This window comes from Mus caroli, chromosome 9, assembly GCF_900094665.2.
Source record: "Mus caroli chromosome 9, CAROLI_EIJ_v1.1, whole genome shotgun sequence".
NCBI lineage: Eukaryota > Metazoa > Chordata > Mammalia > Rodentia > Muridae > Mus > Mus caroli.
In genome coordinates this window covers 101,133,442-101,149,386 of record NC_034578.1, presented here as the reverse complement: position 1 = coordinate 101,149,386, position 15,945 = coordinate 101,133,442, and the positions used below count along the sequence as shown (strand labels likewise).

The following is a 15,945-nucleotide window of genomic DNA, read 5'->3' as shown; positions in this document are numbered from 1 at the left end:
CTCAGGATCCGTGCGGCTCTGAGCATCACAGCTCATGGTGCTTCTGATGTTCAAAGTGTACTCTCTCCCTCCAGCACAGCTTGTGAATGGCAGCCCAATTACTGCGGTTGTCAAGCAGAGCAACAAAGGCTGCTTGGGAGTGTGGGAGGAGCTAGACCTCATGGGCCTAGCTGGTGGGCTTTATGAGTGAGCGAGGGATTTTCCTGGGCTATCCCCTCTCTGCCAGACTGTCACGCTCTTGTTCTGTTTTTACCGTCTCACGCCTAGAGAAGATGTGTCTTTACCATGTTATTTTTAAAATACAAAATAATTTTGTTTTGGTCATCACATAAAGAGAATATTCTCACGCTCACACCCTCTGTAGCATATGGTTCTAAAATGTTGGCGTGCCACTGACATTTCCAAAGTCACATCCAAACTCTCCTAGATGTGTTTCCAGGGCACGCTGTTCCAAGCAGTGTTTCAAAGTACCCAGTCTGATGCTACAAACAAGCTGAGATTTTATAAATGGAGCCATGAGAGTACAGCATGCCTTCATTTTACTGAACAAAGCACGTGGGGCAGACTATGCAGGGTGATCAACGATGAGCAAAAGCTAGGGTGAGGTGTGTTGACAAGAGGCAATTCCCTTAATAGTTAGTATGCAGTGAACTGGTCGTGGCTGAAGTGATGCCGTCTATAGAGGTGGAGCACTTGTGGGTTGATCAGGAATTCCTCACAGGGTAGACGGCAGGACTCAAAAGTGGGAGTAGACCTCTTAACGTTGATAAGAGGGCTTCTGCCACTGCGGACCCCACAGCGGAGATCATGTATAGGATTTGGGGATCAATGCTACCGAATAATTATCGTCCTGTTCCCCCAAGATCAATGTTGCAGAGAGGACCTGCTGCTGTCTGCTCTGCAAGTGCACAGGAGGGGACGGCGCCATGGGGGATCCAGGCTCAGCAGGAAAAAAGGTGAATTTATCTCAGACTTACAGCTCGCACCATTTGAACTGCAACACGCCTTTCAGATATGAGCTGGGGTAGAAATAGAGAGGTTTTGCCTGCTAGACGGAGCCTCCAGAGGATGCTGTCCATTTACTGTAATACCCTTCTTCCCACGTCAGATTCGATAGTTGCCATTTCCCTTGGTCTTCTTGATTAGAATGGTTTGGAAGTTCTTCAAGGAGTTTTAAGAGACACAGTCATCAGGACGTATGATGAGCCCAGTGCTCAGCCAGAGATGGTAGTGCAGTAGAACCCAGCGATCCTCACACTGAATGATGAATGCTTTTTTCCACACCAGTAACCCACTTCAGCTTTTCCTTTTGATCTTGGCAGTGACATTCAAATCAAGTCAATCTTGTATATAGTCTGCAGAAAACCACTGCCATAGCAATGAATGTGACAGTGTTGCCATCCCTGGACATAGAAGTCTAGTTTTGTTTGTTCATAACACTAATTCATATACTATCTAAGCAGGGAACATTATATATCCTTGCATAAGAATTCTATTTCAGGCATTAGGACATGTTCAAATATGTCCAGACTCACGATGGGATGCATTTAATGATCTTAATACTGCTACTGTACATATGGGTTGGATTTGTGACCACTGTGCCGTATTGCTCCCACTAACACCACCACCACCAGAGCTCTGCCACTGAGAAACCTTTGTTTCTGGAATGCTTACACCTCATGGAAGGAGGATACTAGAATTTAAAAATATATCAAGAACCAGAATAGAAAGAAATGTGTGTGGCTTGGTTTTCTATGTATAGCAGTAGGTCCCCCAAAAAGAAAGGGTTATTTTGATGAGACTAGAATGAGAATTCCAGTCTGCTAAGAACAAATATATTTGTCTAGAGAGGAATGTCGACTCTGTTGGTATTCCTGAAGACAGTGAAGGTCAGTGCACTATCACAGGTGTACACATGTGTGCACACGTATGTGTTCACACTCATGCATACACATACGAGCTACCACCCCGCATACATACATACATGCACATATTCATATGCATGCATGCATTCACACACATGCTCTCACACATCCACAGTTGTCCCCCCACATGAATATCTGGAAACTTGTGTGGAGATTTCCTTTCTTTTTGTTTGTATAAACGCCACTAGCTTGAGGTTCAGAGAGCCAGGGGCATTTTCAAACTCTCCCGTTGCACATGAAGTGTAACCTCCAAGCAGTGGATCTGCCCTACGGACTCTCATTTCCCAGTCTGTGGAGTGCTCATGTTCTCTCCTCTTTCCTTTTTTTTCAGGGACCCCCAGGATTCAAAGGCAGTGATGGCTACCTCGGAGAGGAGGGCATTGCTGTAAGTCAAGACCCTTTACAGCTCGCCTATCCCTACAAACATAAGAAGGAAACAAAGAGCACACTCTGAGGATTCAGATGCAGCGTCTTGGGTCTTTCCTGACCCTCCTTGTGCCTGGGAAACACTGCTTCTTAGAGGTGGTTATGTTACCGCCTTACTCTGACTTACCCACGTATGCTGCACAGTTAACTTGGTGTGAAAGGTATTTTCGCTGCCTTAGGAGTCACACCCCTGCCATTTGCCCAGGTCATTTAGTAATTAAACCAATGCACCACATAATTTATCAGAAACCTTTCCCTCCTTCCTTCCTCCTCCCCTCCCTCCTCCCCCTCCCCTCTCTCCTCCCCCTCCCTCTCCCTTTCTGTCTTCCCTCTCTCTCCTCCCTCCCTCCTCCCCTCTCTCTTTTTAAAATATTTATTTATGTACCTGAGTACAATGTTGCACTTTTCAGACCCTCCAGAAGAGGGCATAAGATCCCATTACAGATGGTTGTGAGCCACCATGTGGTTGCTGGGAATTGAACTCAGGACCTCTGGAAGAGCACTCAGTGCTCTTAACCACTGAGTGGTCTCTCCAGCCCTCTCCTCCCCTCTCTTCTCCCTCCCTCCTCTCTTCCTCCTCCCGCTCTCCATCCTCCCTCTTCCCCATCTCCCTTTTCTCCCTTTCTTCTTTTTTTCCTTTTATGCACCCAGTTATGCATTCGTCTGACAGTACATATTTAAGCTTCTTACTGATCACTTCATTGTTTCCAAAAAAAAAAAAAAAAACCCACTGATGCACATATCCAATGCATATGCACCCTAGCAGTGTGAGCACCCCAGAAATGAGAAAAAAAATAGATACAGAACAAAAATAACTTAGGGACCTTTCCACACTAGTGAGAAGACAAACAAGGGAAGTGTGTCCAGCTGTTCTACCCATGACTGTGCTGGAGGCCCAGGGAGTTGACGATAGTGAGCAAGAATAGAAACCTAGTGGCTTGAAGGCCAACCCGGTTGGAGTTGACCCTGAGAAGAAAATGTTACAAAACAATGGGTAACACTTGGGCAGACACACAGAGGATAACAAGGAGTTCCTCCGGCTAAAGCATGTGGGAAATATTATTCTCCCCCAAAGGGGACCCATGTGTTCAAAACAGTAATGGAGTCAAAGGGTTGGGGTTGGGGGTTGGCAGAATGGCAGGTGGTCAGTGTGGCTGGACAGTGTAGAAGTCCCCTGAAGAAGATGCACTGGTGTCTAGCTATGGACAGTGAGTGAGGGTGAGCAAAGGAGCAGGACCAGGCAGCATCATGGGTGATGATGCTCAGACCGAGGTCATGGGTCAAAGTCTTAAAGTCACAGGGACCGGGCAAAGAGTCCTGAATCTTAGCCTAGGGCAGAGTGAAGTAAGGAGATTTAAAGGGAGCAATGTGGTGGCCACCTGGGGAAGGGGAAGCTCCATGCCGGCAGTGTGCGGGTGGCGTCCAGAGCAAAGGGTTGTCATCGCTGTAGATCGGATTTACTTCCACTCTTTGTTTTCATAGGCTGGAGTCCCGGAATGTAAGTCATGAGCAGACAGATGTTTTCTTAAAAAACAAAACCAAAATAAAATAAAACCACTTGTCAGGTGTCCAGGACAGATCCCAGATCACACTAGCACACACTCATCTGGATGTGTGCTTTTCTGCTTTTCCTCAGGGAGAAAGAGGAGCCTCTGGGCCAATGGGAGAGCAAGGCACGAAGGGATGCTTCGGTGCCAAAGGGCCTAAGGTAAGGACTCTATAAGCCCTACCTACGCCGCAGCTCTGTGATGTCTGTCATCCTGGCAGCCCATTGCATTTCCCACACTCACACTGCTGTCCTTTCCATTTTCAGGGAACCAGAGGACTCAGTGGAGAAGAGGTAATGGCACCAGGCCCTGCATTTTATTTATTTATTTATTTATTTATTTATTTATTTATTTATTTATTTATTTTTGGTACCAGCTATTTTATTTAAGGTTTTGTTTTGTTTTGTTTTTTGAGATTATTACAGTATTTCTCTCTTCCCTTTCTTCCATCCAAACCCTCTCATATAATGCTCCTCTTTCTCTTTCAAATCCATGGCCTCTTTTTTGTTGTTGTTGTTGTTGTTAATTGTTGTTGCAAGCCTATATGTACATGCATATAAATACAGCCTGCTCAGTCTGTATAATATTCCTTGTATATGTGTTTTCAGAGTTGACCGTTTAATGTTGGATGACCAGTTTACTATACTCTTCTCTGGGGAACACGATTTCTCCTGCTTGTGTTCTTAGTTGACTATAGTTCTTTGTGTAGGATTTCGGGCTCTTTCCATTCATCCTGACATTTCTATTACTGTTATCCTTGTGTAACTCATGTTTATGGAGTCATGTTGGTGAGATTTTATGAGTATAGCTTCTGGTGTTACTAGGAGACACAATCTCACAGCAAATCCTCTGATCTCCTGGCTTTCACAATCCTCCTTTCCCTTCTCCCACAATGTTCCTAAGGCCTTAAGTGTTTTGTAGGTGTATCCATTATGTCTGTGCTTCAAAACTCTGTGTTTTGATTGGTTGTGACTTTATGTAGTAGCCTCTGTCTGCTGCCTCTGTTGCCGCAAGGAAGTTTCTTTGATATATGGGAGGTGTGAGGAGTACACTTACCTGGGGCATGAGGATAAATGTTTAGAGTATTGTTTGGGAGTTGCTAGGTTAGTAAAATTGTGGATTCTCCACCAAGATCCATGACTTCACTAGCACTGAGAGGCTGCCTAGGTCTCAAGTACCATGTCTTCATTCTTGTTGAGCAGATCTTAAGTACAGTTAGAGAGCTGTTGGTTACCACCAAGGTGTACATGCCACTACTGCACCCTTAGAATTCTTGTGCCATGCTGGTCATGGTGGCTCATGGGCATCATAGCTGGCAAGGATGTTGGTTGTCTCCCGTCTTTGGAAGCTTACACGATGTGTTCTGGAACCATGAAGGCTAGTCCTTAGGGAGGAGGCACTCAGGTCATTCCAGTTCTGCATCTCTGGGCTCTGGGTCTGAGATGGATGGTGTCCTCAGCAATAGGGACTTACCTTCCACCTCTGTGGGGCAGGCGAGGACAATAGCAATAGGCTGTATGTTTTGAGGATCTCCTGGCCAACAATTCAAAAAAGGGCTTCTTATGTCTGGTATTGGGCTTATATTTTGGTGGGTTTTGGCTCTCGCAGAGACTAGTGTCAGCCCAGATGAGAAAAGTTCACCAAAACTATATATTTATATTTACACACTGAATTACATATATTATAGGATCATTTTGACAAATAGTTAATAATATTCCTTACAGCCTTAGCAGACATCCTTATTCGTATTTTGCCCACTTCCCTCCTCCTCCTGGATTTCCTTCCTTACCCCTCCCTAAAAACCCTCCCTTTACCCATTTCTGCTATCAGGTACCTTGTGCCCAGCTCTCTTCCTTGCCCTCCTCCCACCTTCTGTATTTGCCTCCCCTCCCCCAAGGAGCCCCCCTTTCCCATTTCCCTAATCAGATCGCTGAGGCCCTGCTATTGCCCTCCTGCTCCCCAACCTCCCTATCCTGGCAATGTCCCGTTTACTCCCCTGGGTTCTGTAGTCACTCCAGGCTATTCACTCACATCTGAAGATTCGGGGTGAGGACCTCCAATGAGAGAGGGCACGCAGCATTTGCCTTTCTGGGTCCAGGTTCCCTCCCTCACTACAGTCTTTTCTAGCTCTGTCATTTTCCCGTGCAGTTCATGATGCCATTTGTCTTTCTAGCTGACTAGTATTCTATAGTGTGTATGTGCCACAGTTTCATTATTTGTCAGCTACCGGACATTTAGGTTGTTTCCATTTCCTAGCTATTGTGGATTGAGCAGCCCTGAGCATGGCCGAGCTAGTAACTATAGAGTATGATGTCCAGGCCCTACCAAGGGGGTGTGGCTGGGTCATATGGTAGATTTTAATTTTTACCCTTTTGATAGTTCTCCACGTGGGTTTCCATAGTGACCACAGCAGTTTGCAATCTCAGCAGCAGTGAGTGAGGCTCCCCTTGCCCATCATTCCTTCTGGCGTTTGCTGTCCGTCATTTTGTTGGTATTTGGCATGCTGACTGGGGAACTATGAACTCAAAGGTGTCTTGATTTACATCTTACCTCTGCCTCTCATTGTCAGACAGGCCCTGTTTATTATGACAGCTTCTATTACTGAAATTAATTTTCAGCATTACCCAGGCATTGCCTAACAGAGGCTGTTGCCTGCCGCATAACCCCTGAGACTGTTTTGGGTTTTGGTGGTGGTGTATCTGACAGATGTGCTCTGTGTTCTAATCCCATCTGTCTCTGCAGGGTGAAGTCGGGGAAGATGGGCTTGATGGATTAGATGGAGAACAGGTACAACGCTTGCCTCCTGCTGCAGACGCCCTCCTCAGCTGACTCTCATGGAGAAGATGAGAATTTGAGCTTTCCCTTCTCCATTTTCTAGGGTGACGGTGGGATTCCTGGAAGAAGAGGAGAAAGGGGTGACGAGGGATCTCAGGTAAAGATTCAAAACACAGAAACTATGAGCCTGCATGGTTTATAAATAAATAAATAAATAAATAAATAAGTAAAACAACTGCCTTAGACTTGCTCATCGGCTATAGCTATAGACTGACTAACTTAGGGACAAGTATTCATGAAGCCATCACATACAGTGGTGAACGTTAATTTTCACGTGTCTGATGGGTTCTGCTATTCAGGGCTGAGCATGGCTACCCTCGACTCAGGTCTGTACAGTGTACACATGTTTCTTGGCACATGGACCATGGCTTTTCTGTGGAGGGCAACTAGAAACACAGAAGGCCTCTCATGGCGCCTTGAGGTCATTTACCTCTTCCAGCAACACTCCTTTCTCTTTCTCTTGAGTCCCATTGAGCCACACAGTCCTCAGTCTAGGGGAGGGGCCTGGCATGGTAGCATCCACCCTAGATCTTAGCACACTCCTCAGGAGGCAAAGGATGGGCAGCTCTCCGTGTTTGTGGGCAACTTGGTCTGCATAGTGAGTTCCAAGCCAGCCAAGGTTACATAATGAGGCCCTGTGTAAAACAAGATACACAGACTCACACACACACACACACACAGAGAGAGAGAGAGAGAGAGAGAGAGAGAGAGAGAGAGAGAGAGAGAAATAGTGCCCACTATGCTTGGATCTCAGTTCACAGTTAATGTGAGAAATGACCAGATACAAGGAGGAAAAGGTATTGGGGCCATGGAAGGAGCTACCACATTAAGAATGGGGGCGTGCATTGGCCGAGGTCATGGTGTGAGGCAGCTGGTGAGAGAACACGCCTCTCCTTCCTTTCCATCTGGGACACAGAGGCAGCCACTCCCCCCTTAGGCTTCTGCTTGCTCCTCATGGTATGAGCAGTTGATTTTGAAATCCACTTTCTAGTTGTGAGATGTCCTTAGGCAAATGGCATGAACTTCGAATTTCCACTGCCTCTTTAAAACAAAAGATTAAAAAAAAAAATCCTTTGTGGAAGACTGATAGTCAAGCAAGGTAACAGATGTACCGGGAACAGAGTTCAGAGGGTGTAAATAACAGAGGTCACCATGGGGTCACTTATTTGATGCCAAGAACTTTTACTTTTTAGTTCCTTATTCCAGATTTAAAACAACCTCAGTGGGAAAATATTTAATTATTCAAACCAGAGAGAGTCTAAACCCTTTCTTTATGCTTATTAAGTTTATTAAAACCTCCCATCTTGTTCTTTGTTCTGGTCTGTGTTTAACTTTAGGGAAACCCAGGCAGGAGAGGGGCATCTGGTGACCGTGGAGCAAAGGGACTGCGAGGAGATCCGGTAAGTGCGTGGGCCCTGTGGGCTGCGTATCGCAGGGCTTCCTTCCATAGCGGAGAGATGTTCCATTTTAAGGCACTATGGGCATACTCCTGAGCTTACAACTTTGAAGTCTTAACTGGAGAAATTAAATGCAGTCTCTTTGCCTCTATACCCGCCATGTTCATTCTTGTACCTCAGAGTTAGGAAGGAATTCTAGTCACTCAATTAATTTCCTGAGCACCTCAAAATACAGAGCACAGAAGGAAAAAAAAAAACAAAAACAAAAAGTCCCCTTTTTTTCTGTTCTCCCAAGATTCTAGTTCTGTTGAGAATAGCAGCCTCATCTTCCCAAGCCAAGGACTTGGGGAGGATTCTATCAGGCAACCATCAGGATGTGAAGGTACCTGCTCATGTAAGGCTACAATCCAGCCAAGCAGGCACAACACACATCCATGTATGAATACACCACACCAGTGGAAGTCAGTGCCGTGGGCTTCCCTTCAGCATGCTCACAATCAGCGACTCTAAGAATAGCCATGAACTAGGGCCTTTTTAAGAAATGAAAATGTTTGTTGACCTTTCTGGTGAGTTGTGACATGCATCAGTATAGCGCCCAGCTGTAAAAGTGTGGGCTTGCTCACTGGAAGGTACCTGTGTGCTCATCACTTGGGTAAAGAAATAAAACACGCCCAAATTATTTGCGGAGAATAATAAAAAAGGTCCTGTCAACTCTCCCAGGGGTCAGACCATGCTTCCATACTCCTGCTGCTGCCAACTCTCTCAAGCTAGCCCCACCGACTCCCCAGCCCCACAGCATCTGGCTCACTAGTTCCATGAGCCACTAGTTCCCTCTCTGCTATAATCCCCTGTAACCGGCAGTCCCACACTCTAGTAACCAAATAGATCTGCCATCCTCGTGATTTGATAGCACAATAACCCAGGAAAATCAAGACTTTTAAGCTTATAGTTAACCAATTCGATTTATGTATCAATAAAATCACAATTTACAAGATGCCAATAAACAATTAACAGAGCCATTTGATAATGATAAAGCTTTAACCCAATTATTCTAATCTTTTGATAACACCACATTGGCCTACATTCTCCTCTCTCCTCCTGAGACCTATCTGTCTTTCTGTCTCTTGTCTCTCTCTGCAACTCCTAGCTCTGCCTCCCTTTTCCCTGCCCAATCACAGACTTCCTCTGCACTAATGTGATTGGACAGAGAAAATCCTGTGACACCCCTTGTATATATGCCCAGCCACTCACACCCTCCCCTGGGGTCATCACCAAACTAGCACTGGCCATCAGGTTTAACTGCCCCTGAGCTTCATGTGAATAAGATCATTGTATATGTGCTCTTTTGTTTCTGGCTGCTTTTGCTCCACTTCATGGTTGGGAGATGCATTCATGTCTATAACACACATCACTCAAGATCACTATTGTATAGTATTGCATTTGGGTATTTATTATACATTTATCCATTCTGTTATTGACAGGTGTGTGTGATGTTTATACTAATACAGTACTGCTGTGAATGCTCTTTTGTATGCCCTTTGGGATCTGCATTACATCAAGTATATAGCTTAGGAACAGAATTTCTGGATGGTGACACGTATGCTTATATTAAGCATAATCTTTACAGTTCCCAAACTGTCTTAGTCAGAACTCTATTGCTGCAGTGAAACACTATGACCAAGAAGCAAGTTGGGGAGGAAAGGGTTTAGTCAGCTTACACTTCCACACTGCTGTTCATCACCAAAGGAAGTCAGGACAGGAACTCACATAGGGCAGGACCCTGGAGGCAGGAGCTGAAGCAGAGGCCGTGGATGGGTGCTGCTTACTGGATTGCTTCCCCTGGCCTGCTCAGCCAGTACACTTTTATCAAAAGCTTGAAGTGAGCTCTACTCTCCTAATGTATGGACAAGGTTAGTGTTCTGTGTGTTGATTAGAACACCTACAGTTGATGAAAACTGTTTAAAAAATGCTGGGAGTGGGGGTGGGGAACTGAGCATTGAAGGGACATTTGTCTGATACCCTCTTGGGTACACAAGATGTTGATGAGAGTGGAGACTTAGTGCCATATGTGTCAATGCTGTAAACATGCTGCATGCGTGGCAAATAGCCATATTTCAAGAGCAGAGGGCTGATGGCTGGCTCTGTGGGGAAAGGCCTTTATCATCAAGCTTGAGGGCCCAAATTCAATCCCTGAGACCCACCTGGTAGGCAGAGTGAACTGATTCCAGCAAATTACCCTCTTAGTCCCACACGTGTGTTATAACACACGTGCCCAAACAGTTGCCTGCACATGCACACAGAAAAATGAAGAGTTTAAATTGGAGTCTTCACTTGAGGATGATGCTGTTTGCCAGTCGGCATCTCCTGATAATTTCAAATAACTTCAAGGTATGTCGTGTAGCTTCAGGAAACAGTACGGGTGTCCTTTCACAAAAGGGTAAGCAAGAAATGGTGGCTCTAGATCGTGAGCATTTTAGCTTGCTTGATAGGATGACGGCAAGCTCATTTGAGGCATCGATAATTTTTCATCAGAAATTCTCTTAATTGTCTGCCATGGACAGTGTGACTATATAGCATACTTTTCAAATCAGGTGGACTCCATGGTTCAGTGGGTAAAGTTATTTGACGCTCCAGGTTCAATTCAGAACCACATACAGGTGTGGGCAGAACTGACTCTGCCAGGTTGTCCCCTGACCTCCACACATGTACCACACAGAGTTAGTGTTTTCACCTTTGTCTACAGAACTTGAATACTCAGAAGGGATTTTCAGTTTTGAGAGCGATGGTGTATGATGTCAAGATGGCTAACAGTTGGTCCCACCAGAACCTCTGGCGGTATCAGTCACACTGACCTTAGATGGGTCCCGGTGTCTAGCCGTCCTTTCTCACCTGTTTGGAAAAGTGCGGCTCAGATTTAAAACAGCCCTCTGTACTTTGTGTATGTGGTTTTAGCGAGTTGCTATTTCAGGAAAAGTTGGGAAGAGCAACATTGACAGAATAAATAGACCACACATAGGATCGGATTTTGCTCAGGAATTCATGCAAGTAACACAAATTCCTGGGAAAATATCTAAACAAGGATTTGGAATTTCCCATTTAGACTAGATGATTTTTGTTTGCTTGTTTGTTTGTTTTAAGGCTGGCCTTGAGTTCTGAATCTTCCTGCCTCTGCCTCCCAAGTACTAGGATTACAGGTATGTATACACACACACACACACACACATATACACACACACACACAGCTTTTGATGGTAACCTTTTAAATTTTCATACAATACCAGGAGAAAGCTGAATAAACCTCGCTCTGATTTACAACGAGTTCATCACCTGACAATACACGGTTACTAGAAGTCCATGTTTGGTTGTAAATTTGTGTTAAATAGTTCATACTGACACTGAGCAAGCAACTTGTACACATACAGAGGTCGGAGGTTCTGTTCTGAAGTCCTGGTGTGCAATTCCTTTTATGTTATTCTTCAAACTAAAGGCCTTATGTGTCCAGTGGAATAAAGTTCTGTACTTGAGCAGGGCTTGGTTGTACACACATTTATCTCAGCACTCAGGAGGCAGAGGCAGGCAGATTTCTGACTTAGGGCCATCCTGGTCTACACAGAAGAGTTCCCAGACCAGCCAAGGCTACATAGAGAGCCTGTCTCAGCTTTAATAAGTGAATAAACAGATCCTGCGGGTGGTCTCCTCCTCCTCCTCCTCATTCTCACTAAAATAATAGCTTTCCAGTTGTTTCATTTAGGCGCTAGTTTGGTGATAATTTAAGAGATGTGGACGTAAGCTTGAGGAGGAAATGAAAATGTAGAAAATGGCCGGGCGGTGGTGGCACACGCCTTTAATCCCAGCACTTGGGAGGCAGAGGCAGGCAGATTTCTGAGTTCGAGGCCAGCCTGGTCTACAAAATGAGTTCCAGGACAACCAGGGCTACACAGAGAAACCCTGTCTCAAACAACCAAAAAAAAAAAAAAAAAGGAAGAAAGAAAAAAGAAAAGAAAATGTAGAAAATTATCCTGGTTTGGCAGAGAATCAAGCATATTTTATATGCATATAAGCATATAACAATCATATAATAAGTCCAGGTTCCTCTCTATTTCTCCCTATTATCTTATAAGGTACTTAAGTCCGAGTCCAAATACTATTTAATAAATAAATAAATAAATAGGCTTACTGAGTGTCTGGAACAGTGCCTTATCCCTGTTGGTGATTGCGAATTGCTTATTGATTGATTGGAGGTAATCCAGGGCACACTGGCAGCTGGCACTTTGCAGGGCTGCATTACTGCCGTTCCTTCACAGCCTATTGGAGCATCAATTGGCTTGACGGGCTCAATGGATGGTCTCATCACCATGCATGCACAGTTCGCCTGTGGTCCCCAAGTTAGAGGATTTATAGTTTTGCCTGCTGAGGACTGTATCCCACAATGGTGCTATTTCCTGCAAGCTGCTGCCGGGATGTTGGGGTGAATATTTTAAAAAGAACTTCCAGAGTTCAGGGTTTTCTAAAAACCAGGCACGAGCGTAAGAGATTAGAACTTGGGGACAAACAGGTTGCTGGGTGTTCTGTGACTTCTCCCAGGGCAATACTAGCAAACATCTCCCACCCACACCAGATGCCAGACCAAAGAAATGATTGCATCCAAGTCTAGCCTAGTGAGCCAGTGAGTTTATTCCAGTTTATTATGAGGACATAAATAAGGGGGGTTATTTACTGGGGCACAGGTAACTTAGGGGCACCTGAAGGCTACCCCAGCAAGGGAAAGAGGGAGGAAGACTCGGCCAAATCTATATCCTAGAGCTCCTTGGCAACTCAGAGGCAGCTGCCCCAATGTCTCCCCTCCCCAGCAGCTGCTACTGCTTATGCAGCGTGACAGGCATGTAGTCTTCCGCACTGGTTGGAGTTTGTGTATGGGTGTGATGACTGTGTCACGAGTGTTTAACTTCTCCCAAGAAGAAAAGAGGAATCCTACCAGTTCTCAAGTGCATATTTGCCTGGAACTCCAGGAAAACAGGAAAAGCTGAGAGAAGGGCAGGCTCCGGCCCTATGGTAGGACACAAGTTCTGTCCTCTTGCCTTCCTTGGCCACAGCTCCTGTAGCGAGCCCTTGCTTTCTCCCCATGTACTTACCTTAGGTATCCACTCTGAGTCTGCTAACAACAGGCCAAGGAGGCAAATCAAATACTCGTGAGCAACCTTTCACTTTAACCCTGTTCTGCTTTCTATATTGAATTCACACTCTATTAAAATCCTGTTCATCTTTTTTCCCCCCTCTTTTTAGGGAACTCCTGGACGTGACAGTAGCATACAAGGACCCAAGGGCTTGAAAGGAGACCTCGGAAGACAAGTAATTATGTGGTCATTTGGAAGTAAATTTGCTAGTGTAATGGCTGAGAGGCTAGGAGTCTTAGAATATAAAACACCTGAGAGGGATTTGCAATAAGAGAATATGCCTAGGACAAAGAAAAGGAACTATTATGGGAAGCAAAAGAGAACAAATCTTTCGTTCCTGCTTATTTCTTGCTGCAAGACATTAGAACCACCTGAACTTCTGGACATTAGGAGCATTGTTTGTCAACTGGCTGCACCAAGCCACACTCACAAGGTCTTCATAAATGCAAACATCTAAGCTCTAGCTTGAAGGGAAGGACTTGTTGATTTAATAGAAAGACTTTTTTAAAGGACTACCACAGTTGTTGGCCATCCCAGTATCCAGGGATGCTATTGTGCTATCCACACATGCTAGGAAGATGCAACCCTATTAGCCTGCTATGGAAAGATAAGAGCTGGTGATGGATGGCTCCTCCCACAAGACAAATCTCCAAGGGGGGGGGGGGTCTGAAATCTCACAGACCACAGTTTAGTCCCCTTATCCTATTACTTAGTATTTAACAAATTATATGGATAATGTGTGTCTCTGATGCCTTTAAGTGAGCAAGCTCCCTTGCTAACTCCCTGTAGGGAAGAAGCCTGATGTGGTAGGAAGGAGTCAGCCAAGCTCCTTTCTCCTCCGGCTTTGTCCATGACCTGCTTCATACACCGGGCCCCTGCCTCCATATAAACCTTGATTTTTCTCACTTGCAGAATATGGTGAAGAGCTTACTTTTGTGTTTTCTTGGCTAATCAATCATCCCATACTTTTGCACTTGGGGGAATTTTGAGGCTTTATTCATGAGCAGATATTAATCTACACAATGTAGGCAAAGAAGCAGTCTAAAGGTAGGAATCCCAGCTGGGGTCTGGGGAGATGATTAACTTGGCAAAGTGCTCCATTCGAAAGCAGGAGGACCCGAGTTCAGATCCCCAGGACCTACTCTAAAAGCCAGCTGTTGTGGCATAGACCTGTAATCTCACAGTAGGCAAAAAGGTCCTCTGCTCTTTGAACAGCAAGTACCGCTAAATTTGTAAATTCAGCTACAGTTAGAGATCCTGTCTTAAAACAATAAGGTGAAGAACAATTGCGAGATTGAGAAAGACCATGTGCCAATCTCTCAGCCCCCATATGCACCTGAATACATATACAGACCCCCCACCCAAATCTACACATACACAGCCAAATGCACACCACACAAAAGCTCCAACCAGTAGTGTCTTGCCAGCCACATTCAAGCTATGCTAAGTGGCAGGGTAGGGATAATCTGAGTATTCTGACCCATGTCTCAAACATGAATTAGTGGCAATGAGCCATTGAAGCCCGAAGCCATGTTGTTGGAGTTGTGCTGCTGATCCCTATGATGACCCACATAGGAGTGTGATTATGACTGATGGAAGACAGTATCACAGTTCAGGGAGAGATGACTCCAGCCCTCACATGAGCCCTTCTGGTACATGGACTGATATTAAAACGGAACCTGTCAGTGATGTAATGTTGTCATCACATATTCATTTGTTCCTCTGGCAGGGCAGAAGAGGCTGGCCAGGCTCTCCTGGAACACCAGGCTCAAGAAGAAAGATGGTAAGAGCCCTTTGAGGCAAGGAGCTTCTAGACACATGGATCCCATAGCTGAGATGAAAGTGACTGATTGTGTGGAGTTGGTGGGATTGTCGATGTCTAGGGATTCTATCTACAGACACTGAGCTCTCAGAATGGAACTGGCCTGGTAAAGCCCTTGAAGCCTAAGTAAGAAAGTGCTTACTGCATGGGAAATTACCTACAAGGAAAGACTACCATGCAGAGAAAACAGAGTGTTTGTCAATGAGAGGAAAGTGGTCAATGTTTGGCCTACTTGCTGACTTAACTGAAGTTGTCAATGATGTTACTTAGTATCCAGGCTTTACTGTCTGCTAAGTATTATGACTATTAAGAAAGTTGGGAAGAAAACTGATTCTCCCTCCCTCAGCAGCCATTGATTGACAGCCTAAAGTTCTTCATCTATATCAGCAGGACTACCACTAATGTCAATGCACAGTTCTTATTTATGCAGTCATGTGTTGCGATTTTAAAGGATATAGCATCCTTGTCATGTCTTAGGGTAGGGAGAGATGGAGGGGTAAAAATAATGTTAAATATGGTGAACTCATATATGAAATTCTCAAAAACTAAAAATTGGAAATAAAAGAAGTCAAAAGAGAAAGAGGTCTGATGTTGGCATATAACCAAGGGTTAGACCAGGTTGTTGAATACCTTAGGGATTCTGGTGAAAGACCCACAAAGTGAGGACTCCCCCACATTCTGACTCAGGAGAGGCGACACCCCAAATCACTCACAAAAACTGGCCTTCTGGTTAGTACATCATGTTGTTCCAACAATAGGGTTGCAGATCCCTTTAGCTCCTTGGGTACTTTCTCTAGCTTCTCCATTGGGAGCCCTGTG

At 45.0% G+C, this 15,945-nt stretch overlaps 1 protein-coding gene across 2 annotated transcripts in view; it reads left to right on the top strand.

The window, feature by feature from the left end:
• The window catches only part of Col6a6 (collagen type VI alpha 6 chain), a 141,267-nt gene that overhangs the window by 66,509 nt on the left and 58,813 nt on the right, over window positions 1–15,945 (top strand). For both annotated transcript variants that reach the window (XM_021172618.2, XM_029481492.1), the window contains 9 exons: window positions 864–956; window positions 2,257–2,310; window positions 3,988–4,059; window positions 4,165–4,191; window positions 6,641–6,685; window positions 6,777–6,830; window positions 8,071–8,133; window positions 13,414–13,479; window positions 15,034–15,087. In XM_021172618.2, the coding sequence (XP_021028277.1) occupies window positions 864–956; window positions 2,257–2,310; window positions 3,988–4,059; window positions 4,165–4,191; window positions 6,641–6,685; window positions 6,777–6,830; window positions 8,071–8,133; window positions 13,414–13,479; window positions 15,034–15,087 (528 nt within the window). The remainder of the gene's footprint in view (window positions 1–863; window positions 957–2,256; window positions 2,311–3,987; window positions 4,060–4,164; window positions 4,192–6,640; window positions 6,686–6,776; window positions 6,831–8,070; window positions 8,134–13,413; window positions 13,480–15,033; window positions 15,088–15,945) is intronic.